This window comes from Hypanus sabinus, chromosome 26, assembly GCF_030144855.1.
Source record: "Hypanus sabinus isolate sHypSab1 chromosome 26, sHypSab1.hap1, whole genome shotgun sequence".
NCBI classification, from domain to species: domain Eukaryota; kingdom Metazoa; phylum Chordata; class Chondrichthyes; order Myliobatiformes; family Dasyatidae; genus Hypanus; species Hypanus sabinus.
Window position 1 is genome coordinate 12,693,889 of NC_082731.1, and position 22,859 is coordinate 12,716,747.

At 46.4% G+C, this 22,859-nt stretch overlaps 1 protein-coding gene across 1 annotated transcript in view; it reads left to right on the forward strand.

The window, feature by feature from the left end:
- LOC132381576 (uncharacterized) overlaps positions 1 to 22,610 on the forward strand; it is a 30,454-nt gene extending 7,844 nt beyond the window's left edge. The window contains exons 3-7 of the mRNA XM_059951071.1: positions 3,087 to 3,707; positions 5,140 to 5,684; positions 5,929 to 6,005; positions 6,143 to 6,292; positions 21,901 to 22,610. Coding sequence (XP_059807054.1) covers positions 3,087 to 3,707; positions 5,140 to 5,684; positions 5,929 to 6,005; positions 6,143 to 6,292; positions 21,901 to 22,025 — 1,518 coding nt within the window. The 3' untranslated portion in view covers positions 22,026 to 22,610. The remainder of the gene's footprint in view (positions 1 to 3,086; positions 3,708 to 5,139; positions 5,685 to 5,928; positions 6,006 to 6,142; positions 6,293 to 21,900) is intronic.
- The last annotated feature ends 249 nt before the right edge of the window (positions 22,611 to 22,859 follow it).

Below are 22,859 nucleotides of genomic sequence, written 5' to 3' on the forward strand. Positions count from 1 at the left end.
GATTTAAATTCTATTAACACATTTGGAATGAAATGCTGGCAAGAGACAGAAATTAAGCTTTTAAACCAGTGACTTACACACCCATTTTGTCCAGTCACATTGTACACAGCCTCAGAAAGGGCCTATACTCACTGGAGTTTCAAAAATGAGGGAGATCTCATTGAAGCCTTCTGATTATTGAAAGGCTTAGATAGAATGGACATTGGGACGATGCTTCTGATAGTAGGAGAGTCACGGACCAGAGGGCAAAGCCTTGGAATAGGAGGATGTCCCTATAGAACAGAGAGAAAGAGGAATTTCATTAGCCGGAGGGTGGTGAATCTGTGGAAATCACTGCCACAGACAGGCCAAATCTTTGGATGTGTTTAAAGTGGATGTTGAAAGGTCCTTGATCAATAAGGGCATAAGAGATTATGCGGAGGAGGCAGGAGAGTAAGATCGGGGGAGGGTGGAATAAATCAACCCTGATAGTGGCAGTTCCAACTCAATGGGCAGAATGGCCTATTTCTACTCTTATGACTTGTGGTCCTTTTATCCCTACACTCTGAGAATCACCGATACATGTACGGTGTGGAATTTGTTGAATTCCAGAAGCATTCCACTGCAAAGACAACATGGCCGTAAATGAGTTTGTTACTGCCCTGGTTATATATTTCTCTAGCAGTCACGGGCCACTCACAAACCTGATGACGACAAGGAACTGCTTCTGAATCTTTCAGTGTGGGTCTTCAGACCTCCCCGATAGTCACAATGAGAAGAGGGCATGTCTTGTTCGAAGAGGGCATGTCTCGTTCGGTGAGGGTCCTTCGTAATGGATGTCACCTCCAGAGTCATCGCTTCTTGAGGATGTCCTCGACAGTGTCGAGAGTTTGCGGCCTCCTGGAGGCTGCACGTCGACTGGTGGTGCATCCGTTCAGAGTGCTCCACCCACGGTCCACGTACACGGACTGTAAGAGTCTTTGGTGACGTACCAAACCTCCTCAAAATCCGAATGGAGTGGAGCCGCCGACGTGCTCTTTTCATTACTGCCCAGGACAGATCCTCTGAGATGTCGACACCCAGGGGCATGAAGCCACTCACCCATTTCACCGCTGACCCCTCACCAAGGATTAGTGCTCCCTCCGCTTCCCCTTCGCGAAGTCCCTAATCGATTCCCTGGTCTTGCTGATGTTGAGTGCGAGGTTGGCGTCGTGGCACCACTCACCCAGCTGATCTGTCTCACTCCCGTACGCCTCCTTGTTGCCGTCTGGGGGCCCGTCAACCGCAGTTGTGTCATCAGTGAGTTTACAGATGGCGTGGGAACCATGCTTAGCTGCAGCATCGTGATTAAGGAGAGAGTAGAGCAATGGGCTGAGCGTGCATCCTTGAGGTGTTAGAACACAGAACACTACATGCCCTTTCATCCACAGCATTGTGTTGACTGGGTAAATCTCTACTGCACCTTCTGCACTTAAAGCTTTGACTTCCTTCATATAATAAGGCGACTAGAACTGAACACAATATACTTTGGCAGGGTTACATCACCATCACACTCAAAGTCCTGAAGGGACCACATACCAGATCCTGAGGGCCCCAGGGTTACATAACCACTACGCGAAATCCAGGTTACATCAGTGCATCTCAGGGTTCTAACAGTACCCCTTAGTGAATCCCAGAGTTACAACTCCATTACGTGGTTCCATCACAGCGAATCCCAGTGGTCCCGAGGTGACAACGTCACAACGCATGGAATCCAGAGGATGCCAAGGTTACCTCGCCATCGCACCCTGTACCCTGAGCACCCATGGGATCTGTCACCACCACGCACCGAATCCTGAGGGACAGGGGATGCCGACATCACCACACGCAGAATTCTGGGCTTCTCGGGATTACATCACCACCACCCAGGGAATCCTGATGGGCCCTGGTTTACACCACCACACACCCAATCCTGAGCATCCCAGGGGTTCTGACACTACCACACGCAGAACGCTGAGGACCGGGGGGTTACATCATCACCAACACACATTGAATCCTGCGGGGCCCAGGGTTCCAAAACCACTACACACCAAATCCTGAGTGTCTGGGGGATCCATTGCCACCTCACACTGAATCTGGTGTGGGATGAGCGGTTACCTACTGAAACCTTTTAATGCCTGACTTCTGCATTTCCTTGCAACATAAAGGGGTCCATTTAACTCGTTGAGCTTATGTCTACCTAGAGAGCTCAGCCCAGAAGTAATACCACTCCTAATGTTCCCTCTATTTTTTTTTACATTTGTGTGCTTCAACCTTTGCTCTGAGCAGGGAGCTGGTGATCCCTCATCAGTGAAAGTTTTACATGGCCTGAAAACATCACAGCACTTTATATGTGTTTTTTACATGCAGAATATAAATAGACTGAAAATTGAAAAATCACTTACTCTTGATTTTATTTAATTGAAGGGTACAATATAAAAGAAAATATTTCATGTTTTATAAACTTTTAAACTTAGATGGCACCAGCATTCTGCAGGCTGGTGGTTTATTAACTATGAGCTACTGACTTCCATTCTGTGATTATTGTTGCAATTTGTAACAGTGTCATAACTTGAAACACCGGCAATGTAAATACGTTGAAGCTCCAAAATGTTTTGAATAAAGGTTGTGGTATGTTTATTATTTAAAATCTTATGGATTATATTCATTGACACATAATTAATTACAGTGTATTTCAAAACTGGAGTGTCCAGGGATGGCTAGCACCTCTGGTGAGGGGGCTTGACCTGTCCAGCTCACTCACCTTTGGACCACACCTGGACACTGAGCTCTCACCTGTGGCTCCAAGTAGCTATTGGCATGCGAAAAACTAATTGGGCCTAGACCACGCCCCCCAGAGGTTCACTCTGGGTCTAGACTACACTGTCCAGTGGTTCACTCTGGGTCTAGACCACACTGTCCAGTGGTTCACTCTGGGCCGAGACCACACTGTCCAGGGGTTCACTCTGGGCCGAGACCACACTGTCCAGTGGTTCATTCTGGGCCGAGACCACACTGTCCAGTGGTTCACCCTGGGCCTAGACCACACTGTCCAGTGGTTCACTCTGGGCTGAGACCACACGGTCCAGTGGTTCACTCTGGGCCGAGACCACACTGTCCAGTGGTTCACTCTGGGCCGAGACCACACTGTCCAGTGGTTCACCCTGGGCCGAGACCACACTGTCCAGTGGTTCACTCTGGGCCAAGACCACACTGTCCAGTGGTTCACTCTGGGCCAAGACCACACTGTCCAGTGGTTCACTCTGGGCCGAGACCACACGGTCCAGTGGTTCACTCTGGGTCTAGACCACACTGTCCAGTGGTTCACTCCGGGTCTAGACCACACTGTCCAGTGGTTCACTCTGGGCCTAGACCACACTGTCCAGTGGTTCACTCTGGGCCTAGACCACACTGTCCAGTGGTACACTCTGGGTCTAGAGTACACTGTCCAGTGGTTCACTCTGGGTCTGGACCACACTGTCCAGTGGTTCACCCTGGGCCGAGACCACACTGTCCAGTGGTTCACTCTGGGCCGAGACCACACTGTCCAGTGGTTCACTCTGGGCCGAGACCACACTGTCCAGTGGTTCACTCTGGGTCTGGACCACACTGTCCAGTGGTTCACTCTGGGTCTAGACCACACTGTCCAGTGGTTCACTCTGGGCCTAGACCACGCCCCCCAGAGGTTCACTCTGGGCCTAGACCACACGGTCCAGTGGTTCACTATGGGCTGAGACCACACTGTCCAGTGGTTCACTCTGGGTCTAGACCACACGGTCCAGTGGTTCACTATGGGCTGAGACCACACTGTCCAGTGGTTCACTCTGGGTCTAGACCACACTGTCCAGTGGTTCACTCTGGGCCGAGACCACACTGTCCAGTGGTTCACTCTGGGTCTAGACCACACTGTCCAGTGGTTCACTCTGGGTCTAGACCACACTGTCCAGTGGTTCACTCTGGGCCTAGACCACACTGTCCAGTGGTTCACTCTGGGTCTGGACCACACTGTCCAGTGGTTCACTCTGGGTCTAGACCACACTGTCCAGTGGTTCACTCTGGGTCTAGACTACACTGTCCAGTGGTTCACTCTGGGCCGAGACCACACTGTCCAGTGGTTCACTCTGGGCCGAGACCACACTGTCCAGTGTTTCACTCTGGGTCTAGACTACACCACCCATCCCAAAGTTGTTCTCGACCTCTCGAAATCTGCTCGGTCCTAGGAGCCATTGAGCCGGGTCAGTTAGATGGGCATCGACAGTACTCTGCCTCGACTCCTCCCCTCCAAATCACTCACTCCGACTCCATCAGCAGCCCCCAGCACGGCTCATCCCTCGAACTCGCTCACCTCTTCACTGTTTGCACTGATGACTCACCACAATTTACCTCAGGAAAGGAGTTCATAATAATGCTTTCAATCGAACTACCAGTAAGCTGTCACTGGCCTTCAGTAGCTCAGTCTTAAAACCGGACTACATGAGACAAATAAAGCTAATCTTTACCTCTCACTGGCTTTTTCACCGAAACCAGCCATCGGGCTGCCATTGCTTGCTCTGCTGACGGACGGTGTTGTGTTTCCTGCCACATGAACTACTGCACGGGTCACCCAGAAAAGAGCCCAAAGGCAGAAACCACCCTAACTTTTCGTAAAGCTTGGCCTTACTCTCAGCTCTCGTACTGTAGATGTTAGATTTAGATATACAGAGCAGTAACGCGCCCTTCCGCGCCGTCCAATTACACCCATGGGACCAATTAACCTGCCCGCCGTGTGCGTTTGGAACGTCAGCCGGAGGTGACTGGGAAACTGCAAAGCTTAATTTCATTGAAGGGTGAGCTTTCAAGCCATGGGGATGCGAAGGAGTGAAAAATTGCTTGAAAGTTTCCCTCAGCTGCTGTAACTTCCTTTTTTTATACAGGGTACCAGAGAGGACGGCTCTGGCTGAGGAGCGCTGGGAGAGTCTGTCCATCGACCAGAACCTCTGTACATAACAGGAGGCCGGTTCACCTGTCCCGTCAGTGAGATTTCAGACAGCGGTCTGAGCAAAACACACACTCCCTCGCCCACACATTCACTGTTACCTGCGCGCACACACACCCGGGTGAGGGTGAAGCGTTTTCACAGGGACAGCGTGAAGACGGGGCCAGTCGCAACAGCTGGGAACTCTGCTCTGTGCGGGCTCAAAGCTTCAGCAGATCAAATGCAACCTGGAGACACACGAGGGAAGCGGACAAGTGTGTGCACTGGGGGGAAGAGACTCAGTTACTCGTGCAAGCGGGGAACTCGCTGACACGCTTACACCGGGGAGAGGCTTTTGGCCCGCGGGAAGGTTCTGCAGGCCCCTGAAACACCAGACCGTCCACACCGGGGAGAGGCCCTTCACCTGCTCCGAGTGCAGGAAGCGCTTCACCAGCTCGTCCCACCTGCTGGAGCACCACCGCAGCCGGAGTGACGAGAGGTGCTTCACCTGCTCCAGGTGCGGGAGGAGGTTCAGGAGGTACGCGGAGAGGCTGGAGCACCAGCTGGTGCACACCGGGGAGAGGCTGTTGGCCCGCGGGAATGTTCTCCAGGCCCCTGAAGCACCAGCTGGTGCACACCGGGGAGAGGCCCTCCAGCTGCGCCGTGTGCGGGAGGGGATTCACGCAGGCCTTCCTCCTGCTCAGGCACCAGCGCGTCCCCAAGTGCCGCCACGGTTAGTAATGCCTCCGCCTGGGCAGGAGCCGGTATGTTCGCGGTGACAGTCGCTTTTGGCGATTGAAATGTATTTACGGTGGGGGGGGGGTGATTTCACGCAGAGGGTGGTTGGTACCAAGGGGGTTACTGGAGGCAATTTGCTTTTAAGAGACGCTCGTGTGAAGCTGCTGAAAATGATGTCGACGGAAGGGATTAGTTCACTCAGGCATTTAATCACCGGCCTGGTTTGTTCTACACAACAGGGTGGGCCGGGACGCCTGTCCCTGTGCTGTACGTTTACATGTTAGAGGCAAGTCGTCGGGCAGAAAAGTCTGGAAAGGTAAGAAGAATGAATGAGGCTCGGAGTGAAAGGTCCTGAGGGTCCTGGCATAGTGGCTGTGAGACCATCAAAGTGGCTATTTGAAACTGAGGGGCGTCCATTTAAGACAGCGATGTGACTTCTGTTTTCTATAATAGTGTTCAACCGGAGTTGTCCACGGTTCTCTCCCCGCCATGATGCTGCTGGACTCACTGTGAGACTGTCTATTGCTCTAGATCCTGGCGCTCTGCCGTGTTTCTATGAGCCTTTGAGCCTCAGGCCAGTGGGAGCAGAGTCTTTGAACAACGGTAAGGCAACGTGGCCAGGCGTGGGGGAGACAAACCGATATGAGGGTCTGTATGAGTGCAGAGAGAAGGTTACCGTGAGACCAGCCGTGACGTGACGGAATGGGGGGAACAGGTGGGGTCGAAGGATCCAATTTCTGCTCCTTATTCGTGTGCAACCTCTCACCAGCGTCCTGAAATCTGTGGTTAGCACAGCCGTCGTACAGCACCCCCGGGTTCCTTTCCGCCAGCTGCCTGCGAGAAGACTGTCTGTTCTCCCGGTGGCCGTGTGGGTCTCCTCGGGTGCTCCAGTTTCCTCCCGCAGTCCGTTCATTGCTCATTGTAAATTGTCCCGTGATTAAGCTGGGGGTAAATCGGGGGTTTAGTGGGCAGCGCGACTGGAAGGGGCAGACGCCGCTCTGTATGTCAATAAATAACAAGGAAGTTCAGAAATACCTACTAGTAATCCAGGTTCTGTTATAACAGATGTTCATAAGTCAATTTTATCCTTAAGTGGGAAAATACACAAATATCGCTCCGTGGTAATTGTACCTCTACAATACTGGAACGGATATTTGGCAGATGGCGTTTAATGTGAATAAGTGAGATTATCCACTTTGGGAGTAAGAACAGGAAGGCAGATTATTATCTGAACGGTGTCGAGTTGGGTAAGGGAGAAATACAAAGAGATCTAGGAGTCCTTGTTCATCAGTCACAGAAGGTGAATGAGCAAGTGCAGCAGGTAGTGAAGAAGGCTAATGGAATGTTGGCTTTTATTACAAAGGGAATTGAGTACAAGAGCAAGGAAATCCTCTTGCATTTATACAGAGCCCTGGTGAGACCACACCTGGAGTATTGTGTACAGTTTTGGTCTCCAGGGTTAAGGAAGGACATCCTGGCTGTAGAGGAAGTGCAGCGTAGATTCACGAGGTTAATTCCTGGGATGTCTGGACTGTCTTACGCAGAGAGGTTAGAGAGACTGGGCTTGTACACGCTGGAATTAAGGAGATTGAGAGGGGATCTGATTGCAACATATAAGATTATTAAGGGATTGGACAAGATAGAGGCAGGAAATATGTTCCAGATGCTGGGAGAGTCCAGTACCAGAGGGCATGGTTTGAGAATAAGGGGTAGGTCATTTAGGACAGAGTTAAGGAAAAACTTCTTCTCCCAGAGAGTTGTGGGGGTCTGGAATGCACTGCCTCGGAAGGTAGTGGAGGCCAATTCTCTGGATGCTTTCAAGAAGGAGCTAGATAGGTATCTTATGGATAGGGGGATCAAGGGAAATGGGGACAAGGCAGGAACCAGGTATTGATAGTAATTGATCAGCCATGATCTCAGAATGGCGGTGCAGGCTCAAAGGGCCGAATGGTCTACTTCTGCACCTATTGTCTATTGTCTAAAAGCACGAGATTGATAAGAAAGAACAATTCTTCAATGTGGGGAGATGGAGTCGTTGGTTGGATCAGACTGGATTTAGTAATACGTGGGAGCTTGTTTATATGCAGGGCGAGGAAGGGTCCCTAAACCCTGCTCTTCCCTCTGTTCCCTCCTCAGCCTTCTCAATCTGAAAGCAGCACGTTCCTGTTCAACCCCCTCCATCGATGCTGCCAGTTCTGCCGAGTTCCTCCAGCTTTTTGTGGGTGTTGGCAGGAGTTCCAGCAGCTGCTGTTTCTGACATCTCTCTTTGACCTGAAACAGTAACTCTTGTCTCTCCTGCAGATGTCACCTGACCTGCTCTTTCTGGTAGTTTTGGTTTTCACTGCAGACCTCCAGCACCTGCAGTTGTTTGATCATTTACTCTCACACTGGTGAGATATGCCACCTCTCCCCCTGCCCCCCACTGCCAATTACCCTAGTGAGCTACACTGCCTCTCCCCTCCCCCTCCCCACTGCCCACCTCTCTCCCTGCCCCCACTGCCAATTACCCTGGTGAGCTACACTGCCTCTCCCCTACCCCTCCCCACTGCCCACCTCTCCCCCTGCCCCCACTGCCAATTACCCTGGTGAGCTACACTGGAATTTAGAAGGATCAGAGGGGATCTGATTGAAACATATAAGATTATTAAGGGATTGGACACGCTAGAGGCAGGAAACATGTTCCTGATGTTGGGTGAATCCAGAACCAAAGACCACAGTTTAAGAATAAGGGTTAAGCCATTTAGAATGGAGTTCAGGAAAAACTTTTCCACCCAGAGAGTTGTGGATCTATGGAATGCTCTGCCTCAGAAGGCAGTGGAGGCCATTTCTCTGGATGCTTTCAAGAAAGAGTTAGATAGAGCTCTTATAGATAGCGGGGTCAAGGGATATGGGGAGAGGGCAGGAACGGGGCACTGATTGTATCTGATCAGCCATGATCACAGAGAATGGTGGTGCTGGCTCGAAGGGCCAAATGGCCTACTCCTGCACCTACTGGCTATTGCGCCTCTCCCCCTCGCCAGTGCTCAAGTCGAAATCATTTAGCTCATGGTAGTCATGGCATTCTACAGCATGGACACAGGCCCTTCAGCCCAATTCACACATGCTGACCAAGACACCCACCTGAGGCGGTCCCATTTGCCAGATTTGACTGATATCCCTCTAAATCATTCCTATCCATGTACCTACCTGTCTTTTAAATATTCAAAGTTGAAAGTACATTTATTTTCAAGGCAGTATGTGTAACTGAATACTAACTTGCAGGGGGATAAAAAAAATGTAACAGAACTCCATGAGAAACTACATGAACAGGCACAGACTGACAAACACCGATTTGCAAACGAAGACAAACTCCAGATAAAAATAATACTGAGAATATGAGTTGTAAGGAGTGCTTAAAACTGAGGGTGTGGATCATAGAATCAGTTCAGTGTTGTGGTGAGTTATCCACCCTGGTTCCAGGAGAGCTGAATGTGTCAGTCTCTCCCTGACGGTACGTAGCCTCTCCAACAACAAGCCTCACATTGCTCCTCCTCGCCGGCAGCACACAGAAACTGGACTCCTTTCGGACTCAGAGGACAGGGAGGGGGTCTGGCCCCTGCACAGGTAGCACGCAGGCCCACCAGTGTGTGGACACGCCCTGGTGCTTGTGAACCAGATACCCAGCTACGGGTAAAGAGCCCCTCTGCCTTGTGGGCAGCCTCAGGAGAGACAAATGCTACGGGAGTAAACCCAGACAGAAAATCCGGAGGGGAGCCCTCAATGCGGCTGGACATCACTGAACATCCTTCCGGCAGCTCCTGAAGCCAAGCCGGTGCCATACGTAGTGTTTCCTAGACTTTCCTTTAGATGACACTGGTGAGGCTGAGAGGGGGATCTTAAGCACAGTAAATAAATATGGCCATTCAACTCTATCAAATGCTTTCTCCGCATCTAATGAAATGACACATTCTGTGGTGCAGCGTGAAGGAGTATAAACAATGTTCAATAATCTCCTAATATTGAAAAAATAATAGCGATTTTTAATAATCTCCTCTGAGATAACTTGAGGTAATACCTTCTCCAGCTTGGTCGCCAGTAACTTGGAAAAGATCTTGGAACCTACATGCAATAGGGATATTGGTCTATCGGATGCACAGTCAGTAGGGTCTTTATCTTTTTTCAATATTAAAGAAATGGAAGCTCTATAAAAAGATTGTGGTAGTTTACCTAGTCTAATTGCTTCTTCAAAAAACCCTGCATAACCAAGGAGAAAGAGTAGAGGAAAAAGACTTAAAGACATTTATATCCTGGATTAAATTGATTTAACATACTCCAGTAGCCTCGGTTTTTACTAACAATCAAAGATCTCTCTTTTTTTGTTTATTTCGGGGTACTGGGCAAGGCTGTCCTCTTAGTCTGTTATTATTTGATATTGCTCTGGAACCTTTGGCAATTGCTATTAGAGAACCACCTAACATTTTTGGCATTACTCGCAGGATGGATCTACATAAATCAGCATTATACGCAGATGACTTGTTATTATACATTTCTGATCCTGAGAAATCCATTCCTGCAGTTATATCATTGTTGGCTCAGTTTAGTAATTTTTCCGGGTATAAACTGAATCTTAATAAGAGTGAATTGTTCCCCTTAAATAGACAGGTTCCAATTTATGGAAATTTACCTTTTAAATTAGTTAATGACTATTTTATATACTTAGGGATTAAAATTACAAAAAATCATAAGGAGTTATTCAAGGTTAATTTTTTACCCTTAATTGATCAGATTAAATGTTTGTTCACTAAATGTTTGGTCACCATTGTCTTTATCTCTGATAGGTCAGATTAATGCTATTAAGATGATTATTTTACCCAAGTTCTTATATATATTTCAAGCGGTACCAATTTTTATTCCGAAATCCTTTTTTGACAATGTCGATTCAAAAATTTCCTCATATATATGGTAGAATAAAAATCCCTGATTTGGTAAAAGATATTTACAGAAGACAAGGAAGGAAGATGGATTGGCATTGCCTAATTTTAGATTTTATTATTGGGCAATTAATATTCAATATTTGAAATGTTGGTTAAGGGATTTGGATTTATTTCCTAGCCCTCACTGGGTAAATCTGGAAACTAAATCTGTACAAGGATTTTCATTGGGTTCTATTTTAGGGACTTCACTTCCCTTTGCTCTTTCTAAATTGCATAAGCGATTTGACAATCCGATAGTTAAACACACTTTATGTATATGGTTTCAATTTCGGAAATTTTTTGGGTTGAATCAATTTGTTTTAACTATTCCTATTGTATCCAATTTCTTTTTTCATTCCTCTATTCTGGATCAAGCTTATTCAGCTTGGAACACTAAAGGTATACTATGATTTTCTGATTTTTTTTGGATAATTGTTTTATGTCTTTTGAACAATTATCTAATAAATATAATTTGCCTAGATTTCATTTTTCGAGAAATTTACAGATTAGGATTTTTTTAAACACTGTACTTCCTACCTTTCCAAATCTAGATTCTTTGGGTATTTTGGAGAAATTGTTAGAACTAAATCCTTTTCAGAAAGGTTTAATATCAAATGTTTACAATATAATTATGAAAATACGTTCAGAGACCTTTTATAAGATTAAAAATGATTGGGAAAGAGAACTTAACTTTACTATTCTTCAATTAGTTAATTTATCCTCTATATGTGCTAAACATTCATTGATACAGTTTAAAGTTGTGCACAGGGCTCATATGTCCAAGGATAAATTGGCTCATTTTTATTCCCATATAAATCCTATTTGTGACAGATGTCATTCTGAGATAGCTTCTTTAACTCATATGCTTTGGTCATGTCTGCTTTTGAAAAAATATTGGAAAGACATTTTCGATATTATTTCCATGGTGTTGAACATTGATTTACAACCTCATCCTATTGCTGCAACTTTTGGTTTTCCAACGATGGAGTCAATTCATTTATCTTCTTCTACTTGTCGGATGATTGCATTCCTTACATTAATGGCTGGACGATATGTTTTGTTGAATTGGAAAGAAATTAATCTCCCTACCATATTTCATTGGTTTTTTTAAACTATGTTAAGTCTAAATTTGGAAAAAAATTAGAAGTGTCATATATGACCCTTCTATTAAATTTGAAAAGACTTGGAGGCCATTTATTCAATATTTTCACATGATGTAATTTGACCCTGTTCCAATCCTATTTGTTTTTCCGGTTTTGATTATACATATGATGAGAGGATCGGAGTTGGGGACACTGATGATTCTTTGTCTTTTTATAGATACTATAAACAGCCCATTTTTTTTCCTTTTCTCCTTTTTTTTCTTTATTAGTTAGTGATTAGTTTGTTAGATTAGTTTTTCTTGGGGTAATAATATTTTTTTCTCTTTTTCTCTTTTCTGTTTTTTTCAACATGATATACCTAGTTTTATTTTTGTTTCGTTTCTATGATATTTGTATCATTCATGATTTGGGAAGACTTAACTATATTGTACTTATTGCTTGTGTATCCTCTTATGTTCATTTTAATTTTGTAATTTTGTAATCCCAATAACTATGTATTAATTTTATCATGTTGATATTAATAAAAAGATTGAAAAAGAAAGAAAGAGAGGGGGATCTTGGCACCTGGGCATCTCAGGATCTCCATTCCGTCAGCCCAGGCTTGTGATGATGACCATCATCACCCATTGTCCTTCGAGACAGACGGATGCCAACCACCAGCAGTGATTTTAAGCCTTTGCATCGCGTCACTGCCACACACCAACACTTTCCATAATGATCAGTGGGAATTCGGGGGAAATCCACCACTGGTTGGAATCAGACCTGACACAAAGGAAGATGGTTGTGGTGGCTGGGGGGTCAATCACCTCATCCTCAGGACATCACTGCAGGAGTTCCTCGGGGAAGTGTCCTAGAACCAAGCATCTTAACCATATAACAATCACAGCACGGGAACAGGCCATCTCGGCCCTCCTAGTCCGTGCCGAACTCTTAATCTCACCTAGTCCCACCTACCCGCACTCAGCCCATAACCCTCCACTCCTTTCCTGTCCATATACCTATCCAATTTTACCTTAAATGACACAACTGAACTGGCCTCTACTACTTCTACAGGAAGCTCATTCCACACAGCTATCACTCTCTGAGTAAAGAAATACCCCCTCGTGTTTCCCTTAAACTTCTGCCCCCTAACTCTCAAATCATGTCCTCTCATTTGAATCTCCCCTACTCTCGATGGAAACAGCCTATTCACGTCAACTCTAACTATCCCTCTCAAAATTTTAAATACCCCGATCAAATCCCCCCTCAACATTCTACGCTCCAATGAATAGAGACCTGCTTCAGCTGCTTCATCAATGATCTTCCTTCCATCATAAGGTCAGAAGTGGGGATGTTCGCAGATGACTCCACTATGTTCTGCACTATTCGTGACTCCTCAGATAGTGAAGCAGTTCATACCCAAACGCAGCAGGACCTGGACAATATCCAGGGTTGGGCTGACAAGTGGCAAGTAACATTCGAGTCATGCAAGTGCCAGGCAGTGGCCATCTCCAACAAGAGAGGCTCTAACCTTGACATTTAGTGGCATCAGCGTCACTGAATCCGCTACTATCAATATCCTGGGGGATACCACTGACAGGAAACTAAACTGGTCTAACTATGGCTACCAGAGCAGGTCAAAGGCTGGGAATGCTGTGGCGTGTAACCCACCTCCTGACTCCCCAAAGCCTGTCCATCATCTACAAGGCTCAGGTCAGGAGGGTAACGGAGTACTCGCCACTCGCCTGGATGAGGGCAGCTCCATCAACACTCAGGAAGCTCGACACCATCCAGTGCAAGGCAGCCCACTTGATGGTACCCTTTCCACAGCATCAATCCCTCCACCAGCATCAATAAACAGTTGCAGCAGTGTGTACTCTCTCCAAGATGCACTGCAACACACCGAAGTTCCTCAGGCAGCACCTTCCAGACCCACAACCACTACCATCTAGAAGCAGATACCTGGGTGCACCACCACTTGGAAATCCCCCTCCAAATCACTCACCATCCTGACCTGTAAACATGCCTCCATTCCTGAGAAACATAGAAAATAGGTGCAGGAGTAGGCCATTCGGCCCTTCGAGCCTGCACCGCCATTCAGTATGATCATGGCTGATCATCCAACTCAGAACCCTGTACCTGCTTTCTCTCCATACCCCCTGATCCCTTTAGCCACAAGGGCCATATCTAATGTCCTCTTAAATATAGCCAATGAACTGGCCTCAACTGTTTCCTGTGGCAGAGAATTCCACAGATTCACCACTCTCTATGTGAAGATGTTTTTCCTCATCTCGGTCCTAAAAGGCTTCTCCTTTATCCTTAAACTGTGACCCCTCGTTCTGGATTTCCCCAACATCGGAAACAATCTTCCTGCATCTAGCCTGTCCAATCCCTTTAGATCCCCCCTCAATCTTCTACCTAGTTTCTTGAACCTTTCATAAGCTTTTCATTTCTTCTTAACTGGATTTTCTACATCCTTTTACACCATGGTTCTTTTACCCTACCAACCTTTCCCTGCCTCAGTGGAACATACCCATGCAGAACTCCATGCAGATGTTCCTTGAACATGCTACATTTCTGCCTGAGAATATCCCTGAGAATATCTGTTTCCAAATTTATGTTCCCAAGTCCCTGCCTAATAGCATCATATTTCCCCTACCCCTAATAAATGTTTTTCCAAATTCTCTGCTCCTATCCCTCTCCAGCGCGATGGTGAAGGAGATAGAGTTGTGGTCACTACCTCTAAAATGCACTCCCTCCGAGAGACCTGACACCTGACCAGGTTCATTTCCCAATACCAGATCAAGTGCAACCTCTCCTCTACGTATCCACATATTGTCTACATATCTACATATGTAGGCCTATCTATATATTGTGTCAGGAAACCTTTCTGAACACACCTAACAAACTCCACCCCATCTAAACCCCTTGCATTAAGGAGATGCCAATCACTATTAGTAAAGTCAAAATCTCCCATCGCAACAACCCTATTACTATTGCACCGTTCCAGAATCGGCCTCCCTATCTGCTCCTCGATATCCCTGTTACTTTTGGGGTGGAGTCTGTAAATCTGCCCCTTTCCTGTTTCTGACTTCCACCCACAGTGACTCAGTAGACAATCCCTCCGAGATTTCCTCCTTTTCTGCAGCCGTGACACTATCCCTGATTAGCAATGCCATGCCCCCAGCTCTTTTGCCTCCCCCTCTGTTCTTTATAAAACATCTAAAGCCCGTCACACTCAGCAGCCATTCCTGTTCCTGAGACATCCAAGTCTCTGTAATGGCCACAACGTCACAGTTCCAGGTACTGATCCACGCTCTAAGCTCATGTTTATGATGCTCCTTGCATTAAAATAGACACATCTCAAACCGTCGGGCTGAGTGTGTCTTTGCTCTATCACCTCTTGGCATTTGGCAGATTGGAGTTAGGACTGGCTTGGGCAAAGAAGACAGAGGGTGGAGCGGTGCTGTTCTGACCGGAGGTCTGCGCCGATGCTGTTCGACACTGGGACCTGTTGTTAGTGATCTTCATACGTGACTTGCAGGTTGGCTGGCTAATAAATTTGCTGACTGCATGAGGAATTGGTGGATCTGTGGTAAGTGAGGAAGGTTCTCAAAGGTTCTCCAACGTTCAATCAGTTGGAGAGAGAAGTGGGAGATGGAGTTTAACCTGGACAGGTGTGATATATTGCACGTTAGCAGGTCAGATGTTCGAGGGAAGTCTGCAGTAAGTGGCAGGACCCTGGGGAGCATTGATATACAGCGGTATCTTAGGTTGCAAGTCCACATGTCCCTGAAAGAAGCATCACAAGTAAAGCAGGTGGATGGTGTACTTGCTGTTGTCGACGAGGGCACTGACTACGAGAATTGGGAACTCATGGGGCAACTGCGTGAAGCTTTGCTAAGGCCGCATTTGGGGTACTGGGTCCGTGTGCAGTTCCGCTCAGTGTGTTACGGGAAGGGTGTGGGGGCTTCGGAGAGCTTGTAAAAGAAGTTCACCTGGATTAAGGAGCATTAGTACGTGGAGAGGTTAGATCGTGCGAATTGTACCATTTGCAGTCCCGGAGGCTGAGGGGTGACTGAGAGAAGAAGGAGATTACCGGAACCTCCCAACAACCTCTCACCCAATGCCAGAGGGCGAAGGTTAAAGGAAAGTTACAAGATAAGATATAAACACTGGAGATTCTGCAGATGCAGGAAACCCAGAGCATCAAATATGAAACACTGGAGGAACTCAGCAGGTCAGGCAGCATCTAGGAAAGGAATAAACTAAGGTCAGGACTTTGGGTTTTGGCCCTAAACGTCAACTGTGTATTCCTCTCCATAGATGCTGCCTGACCTGCTGAGTTCCTCCAGAATGTTGTGTTCGATGCAGAACAGTTTTTCTTTCAGCACAGACAGTGTATGTGCCTGGAATGTGTTGTCAGCCGAGGTGATACGATACTGCATATAGTGACATTTAAGAGGCAGGTGAACAGTCAGGGGAACTTCACTCTCCGATCTCTTGCCCTGATACGATGAAGAGTCAATGCAGGCCCGAGGAACAGAATGCTTCAGTCACCCAGCGTGCAAACAGGTCCTTTGCCTTTAATCCAGGACGTTTATCTGAGCTAGGCCCCATTTGCTGGATTTCGGCCCTTCTCCATAAACCTTTCCCATCCATGTTCCTGTCCAAGGGTTTATTTACTGGCATCCCTTCCACGAGCTCTGACTACACCTCACTGCCGCAGGAAGGCAGCCAGCAGAGTCCAGGGCACCTCCCATCCTGGCCACTCTCTCCTCTCCCCTCTCAGACAGAAGATACAAAAATATACAGATGGCAGACTCAAATACACAGAAGTAATAACACATGTTGAATCTGGCATCATCTATCGAGTTGAACTGGAAAAGTTGAGTACGGGCCAAATTGAGATGGTGGGGCAGCGGAAGAGTGTATCCAAGTGGCAGGGGCCGGGGCTGAGAGCAAAGTCCAGGTGATTTAAGCACCAGGCCAGGTTGAAAAGGACAGGGCATTGGGGCCGGGGGCGAGGGATGGGCCGGAGGTGAAGGACAGGCTGGGGGCGAGGGTTGGGCCGGGGGTGAGGGACAGGCTAGGGCAGGCATGGGAAAACTACGGCCCGGGGGCCATATGCGGCCCGTTAAGCTTTTTAATCCGGCCCGCAGAACTTGATGAAATTATATTAATAAACCTTGTTAACGTTTTTCCCCACAATTCTGGTGTTTTCCTAATAGATGACGCACTCTATATACATTGACTTTTGTTGAGGTGCAGCGTATTACTCCACATTTGCGCTTTACTCTTTGTTCGGCTCGACCTATTTGTGTGAACAGGCGTTCAGCGTCATGAACATCAACAAAGCCAGCTACAGATCCAAGTTAACTGACCAACACCTCAGATCCATCCTGGGAATCGCCACAACAAAACTAAATCCAGACTTTGATGCGCTGGCTGAAAAGGGAGACCAACAACACTGTTCCCACTGAAATTAAAAATAAGTTTCTTCGTTGTGTTATGTAAAAAATGCATTTGAAAATATTTTTTAAAATAAGCCTTACATGTTACATGTCATTCCTGTTAAGTGATGGACATGAGTAGTGTGCAGGTGCACGTACGTTCTCAAAATAAAAAATGCGCTCCAGATCAAATAACGCGCTCCGCATACTGGTGCGCTGTCACTGTTCTGTCCTTGTGCTGGTCGTTGTTGAGTTTTGGCACAGGGGACAATTGAATAAGAAGGAGCAGGACAAGTAGACCTGCATCTCCTACCGTTTTTGAACTACCTGACTGGAGGAGAGTAATGATAATAATATCTTGAAGGATAACAGAATTTTCAGTGCTTTAAAATAATAACTGTTACTATTAAAAAAAGCTGTGTTTTATTCATTTAATTTTCAGTGTTTTAAAAGTCATTTCAATAAATAGCTAAATCCCATGGGACTTCAAAGACAGGTATTTTGTTGTAATGCACCTTACCCCTGACGTCTCCTCTGTACCTACTTCCAAGCACCTTAAAACTGTGCTCATTTGCTGTTTGATGGACTCCTTCTGTTTTAATGGGATCTATTGTGTTTGTTTAAGAAGATGAATCTCAAGGTTGTATAAGGTATACATCCTTCGATAATAAATGCACTTTGAACTTTGATGTGTTAAGATCAGACTCTGCTGCTCTATTATACTCTTGACTAGTTACTGTACTTCATACACTACAGATCGTGATCTTCCATTCTACCCTGTGGCGCCCCTTGCCCGATCTGCACTTTCTCTGTGCCGGTGGCACTGGATTCTGCATTCAATTGTCTTTTTATTTGCTAAGTGCACTTGAGTGTAGCATACCTGCGTGGATGGCATACAAACAAAGCTTTTCACTATGTGCGACAAGAATAAACCAATCTTGAACATCTGGGCATGTGACAGCCTTCTGTCCAGGGATAACTGTCTCGACCAAGAATGGACAGGTGTGCCCATTGCTATTTTGGCTCAGTTTTCCTTCCTCTTCCAATGGTATCACAAGATCACAAGACAAAGGAGCAGAAGTAGGCCATTCAGCCCATCGAGTCTGCTCCACCACTCTGCCATGAGCTAAACTATTCTCCCATCTAGTTCCATTTTCCGGCTTTTCCCCCATATCCATTGATACCCTGACTAAGCAGATACCTGTCAATCTCCTCCTTAAACACTCTCAATGATCAGGCCTCCACAACTGTATGTGGCAACGAATTCCATAAATCCACGAACCTCTGGCTAAAAAAAATTTCTCCTCATCTCTGTTTTGAATGGGTACCCTCTAATTCTAAGACTGTGACCTCTTGTCCTGGACTCACCCACCAAGGGAAACAGCCTCTCCACATCTACCCTGTCATAGAAACATAGAAAATAGGTGCAGGAGTAGGCCATTCGGCCCTTCGAGCCTGCACCGCCATTCAGTATGATCATGGCTGATCATCCAACTCAGAACCCTGTACCTGCTTTCTCTCCATACCCCCTGATCCCTTTAGCCACAAGGGCCATATCTAACTCCCTCTTAAATATAGCCAATGAACCGGCCTCAACTGTTTCCTGTGGCAGAGAATTCCACAGATTCACCACTCTCTGTGTGAAGAAGTTTTTCCTCTTCTCGGTCCTAAAAGGCTTCCCCTTTATCCTTAAACTGTGACCCCTAGTTCTGGACTTCCCCAACATCGGAAACAATCTTCCTGCATCTAGCCTGTCCAATCCCTTTAGAATTTTATATGTTTCAATAAGATTCCCCCTCAATCTTCTAAATTCCAGCAAGTATAAGCCTAGTCGATCCAGTCTTTCTTCATATGAAAGTCCTGCCATCCCAGGAATCAATCTGGTGAACCTTCTCTGTACTCCCTCTATGGCAAGAATGTCTTTCCTCAGATTAGGGGACCAAAACTGCACACAATATTCTAGGTGTGGTCTCACCAAGGCCTTGTACAACTGCAGTAGAACCTCCATGCTCCTGTACTCAAATCCTTTTGCTATGAATGCCAACATACCATTTGCCTTTTTCACCGCCTGCTGTACCTGCATGCCCACCTTCAATGACTGGTGTACAATGACACTCAGGTCTCGTTGCACCTCCCCTTTTCCTAATCGGCCACCGTTCAGATAATAATCTGTTTTCCTGTTCTTGCAGCCAAAGTGGAAAACCTCACATTTGTCCACATTAAACTGCATCTTCCATGAATTTGCCCACTCACCTAACCAATCCAAGTCACCCTGCATCCTCTTAGCATTCTCCTCACAGCTAACACCGCCGCCCAGCTTTGTGTCATCCGCAAACTTGAAGATGCTGCATTTAATTCCCTCGTCTAAATCATTAATATATATTGTAAACAACTGGGGTCCCAGCACTGAGCCTTGCAGTACCCCACTAGTCACTGCCTGCCATTCTGAAAAGGTCCCGTTTATTCCCACTCTTTGCTTCCTGTCTGCCAAACAATTCTCTATCCACATCAATACCATACCCCCAATACCGTGTGCTTTAAGTTTGCACACTAATCTCCTGCGTGGGACCTTGTCAAAAGCCTTTTGAAAATCTAAATATACCACATCCACTGGCTCTCCCCTATCCACTCTACTAGTTACATCTTCAAAAAAATTCTATAAGATTCGTCAGACATGATTTTCCTTTCACAAATCCATGCTGACTTTGTCCGATGATTTCACCTCTTTCCAAATGTGCTGTTATCACATCTTTGATAACCGAATCTAGCATTTTCCCCACCACCGATGTCAGACTAATTGGTCTATAATTCCCCGGTTTCTCTCTCCCTCCTTTTTTAAAAGTGGGGATACATTAGCCAGCCTCCAATCCTCAGGAACTAATCCAGAATCTAAGGAGTTTTGAAAAATTATCACTAAAGCATCCACTATTTCTTGGGCTACTTCCTTAAGCACTCTGGGATGCAGACCATCTGGCCCTGGGGATTTATCTGCCTTTAATCCCTTCAATTTACCTAACACCACTTCCCTACTAACATGTATTTCCCTCAGTTCCTCCATCTCACTAGACCCTTGGTCCCTTACTATTTCCGGAAGATTATTTATGTCCTCCTTAGTGAAGACAGAACCAAAATAGTTATTCAATTGGACTGCCATGTCTTTGTTCCATATGATCAATTCATCTGTTTCTGACTGTAAAGGACCTACATTTGTTTTGACCAATCTTTTTCTTTTCACGTATCTATAAAAGCTTTTACAGTCAGTTTTTATGTTCCCTGCCAGCTTTCTCTCATAATCTTTTTTCCCTTTCCTAATTAAGCCCTTTGTCCTCCTCTGTTGGTCTCTGAATTTTTCCCAGTCCTCAGGTGTGCTGCTGTTTTTTGCTAATTTGTATGTTTCTTCTTTGGACTTGATACTATCCCTAATTTCCTTTGTCAGCCACGGGTGCACTACCTTCCCTGGTTTATTCTTTTGCCAAACTGGGATGAACAATTGTTGTCGTTCATCCATGCAATCTTTAAATGCTTGCCATTGCATATCCACCATCAACCCTTTAAGTATCATTTGCCAGTCTATCTTAGCTAATTCACGTCTCACACCTTCACAGTCACCCTTCTTTAAGTTCAGAACCTTTGTTTCTGAATTAACTATGTCACTCTCCATCTTAATGAAGAATTCCACCATGTTATGGTCACTCTTACCCAAGGGGCCTCGCATGACAAGATTGCTAACTAACCCTTCCTCATTGCTCAATACACAATCTAGAATGGCCTGCTCTCTAGTTGGTTCCTCAACATGTTGGTTCAGAAAACCATTCCAAGAAATCCTCTTCCTCAGCACCCTTACCAATTTGGTTCACCCAATCTATATGCAGATTGAAGTCACCCATTATAACTACTGTTCCTTTATTGCACACATTTCTAATTTCCTGTTTAATTCCATCCCCAACCTCACTACTACTGTTATGTGGCCTGTACACAACTCCCACCAGCGTTTTCTGCCCCTTAGTGTTATGCAGCTCTACCCATATCGATTCCACATCCTCCAGGCTAATGTCCTTCCTTTCTATTATGTTAATCTCCTCTCTAACCAGCAATGCTACCCCACCTCCTTTTCTTTCATGTCTATCCCTCCTGAATATTGAATCTCCCTGGATGTTGAGCTCCCATCCTTGGTCACCCTGGAGCCATGTCTCTGTGATCCCAACTATATCATATTCATTAATAACTATCCGCACAGTCACTTCATCCACCTCGTTACGAATGCTCCTCACGTTGACACACAAAGCCTTCAGGTTTGTTTTTACAACACTCTGAGCCCTTATACAATTATGTTGAAAAGTCCCTTTTTGCTTTTAGCCCTGGATTTGCCTGCCTGCCACTTTTACTTTTCACCTTACTACTTTTTGCTTCTACCCTCATTTTACACCCCTCTGCCTCTCTGCACTTGTTCCCATCCCCCTGCCACATTAGTTTAAAGCCTCCTGAACAGCAGCAGCAAACGCTCCTTCACTACTGCTGGGTCAGAATCCCTCCCTGACAGCACTGTGGGTGTCCCTACGCCTCAGGGACCGCAGCGCTTCGGCAAGGCAGTTCATCACCACCTTCTGAAGGGCAACCAGGGATGGGCAATAAATGCCGGCTTAGCTGCCGGCACCCACATCCCGCAAACGAACAAATAAATCAATAAATGTGATTCTGAAGACTGGTGGTTTTTTTTATTTCAGAAGTAGATTTCGCATTTGAAGATAGACGGAGGCAATGCAGTACAGCGAGTAGAGGAGTTTATTGTGCAATGGGAGCGTACCTGGTGATAATAACCAGCACGGAACGACAGCACTGTTCCCTCTAAACTGCGCGGATGGGCGGCCACGCTGGAGCTGAAGTTTTCAGGCCGGGTAGAGATTTTCCTGCTCAGAGCAACGGTGGTGCAGAGATCGCAGAGCAGCCTGAGCAGTGTAGAAAGAGGAGCAGGAAGTGGCAGTAACGGGCAGAGGCTGAGACCACTGGGAAGGGGGTGTGAGAGAGGTGACTGGTCTGCAAGTCTGATCTCAGCGGAGAGAAACTGTTCTAACCTTTCTTTACATTGTGTCGCCAAACCAATACCTTCTATTTGCAATGTCTCAGACGCCCGTGGTTCCTCTTTCGGCGATCCGCCCATCGAGGGGCTGTTCCACAGCACCCAACTCCCCCACTCTCCAGGACCCTTCCTTCCCCACAGAGACTTCGAGTTCGCCGCGCCCTTCTGCAGTCTGCACTGGGTCAGCAGGACACGTTCACCTTCGGACACCCCACTGTGCGGAACACCAGCAAGTTTCAGTGTCTTTCACTGACTTGATAACCTTGATGTGTCTGACTGGGTGACTCTGCAAATCAGGATGAATCTCCGCTGGGACCCTTGTATCTCTGTCCTGCCTTTCTGTGCAACTACCCAGCAAACAACCAGGAGCACTATTCCTTTATTCCAGAAGTAAACTTCATCAATAAAAATGTACAAAAATATAAAACAATATATGGCATTACTTACATTCAATGCTGCCCTGTCTCCATTCTATGTCCTATATATTGATGGGTTTGTCAAATCTCTACGTTGAATGTATGAACTTGTTGACGCTACCAAAGTCAAAGTTGACTTTAGAACACAGAACAGCCCACAATATTGTACCAACCTTTTAATCTACTCAAA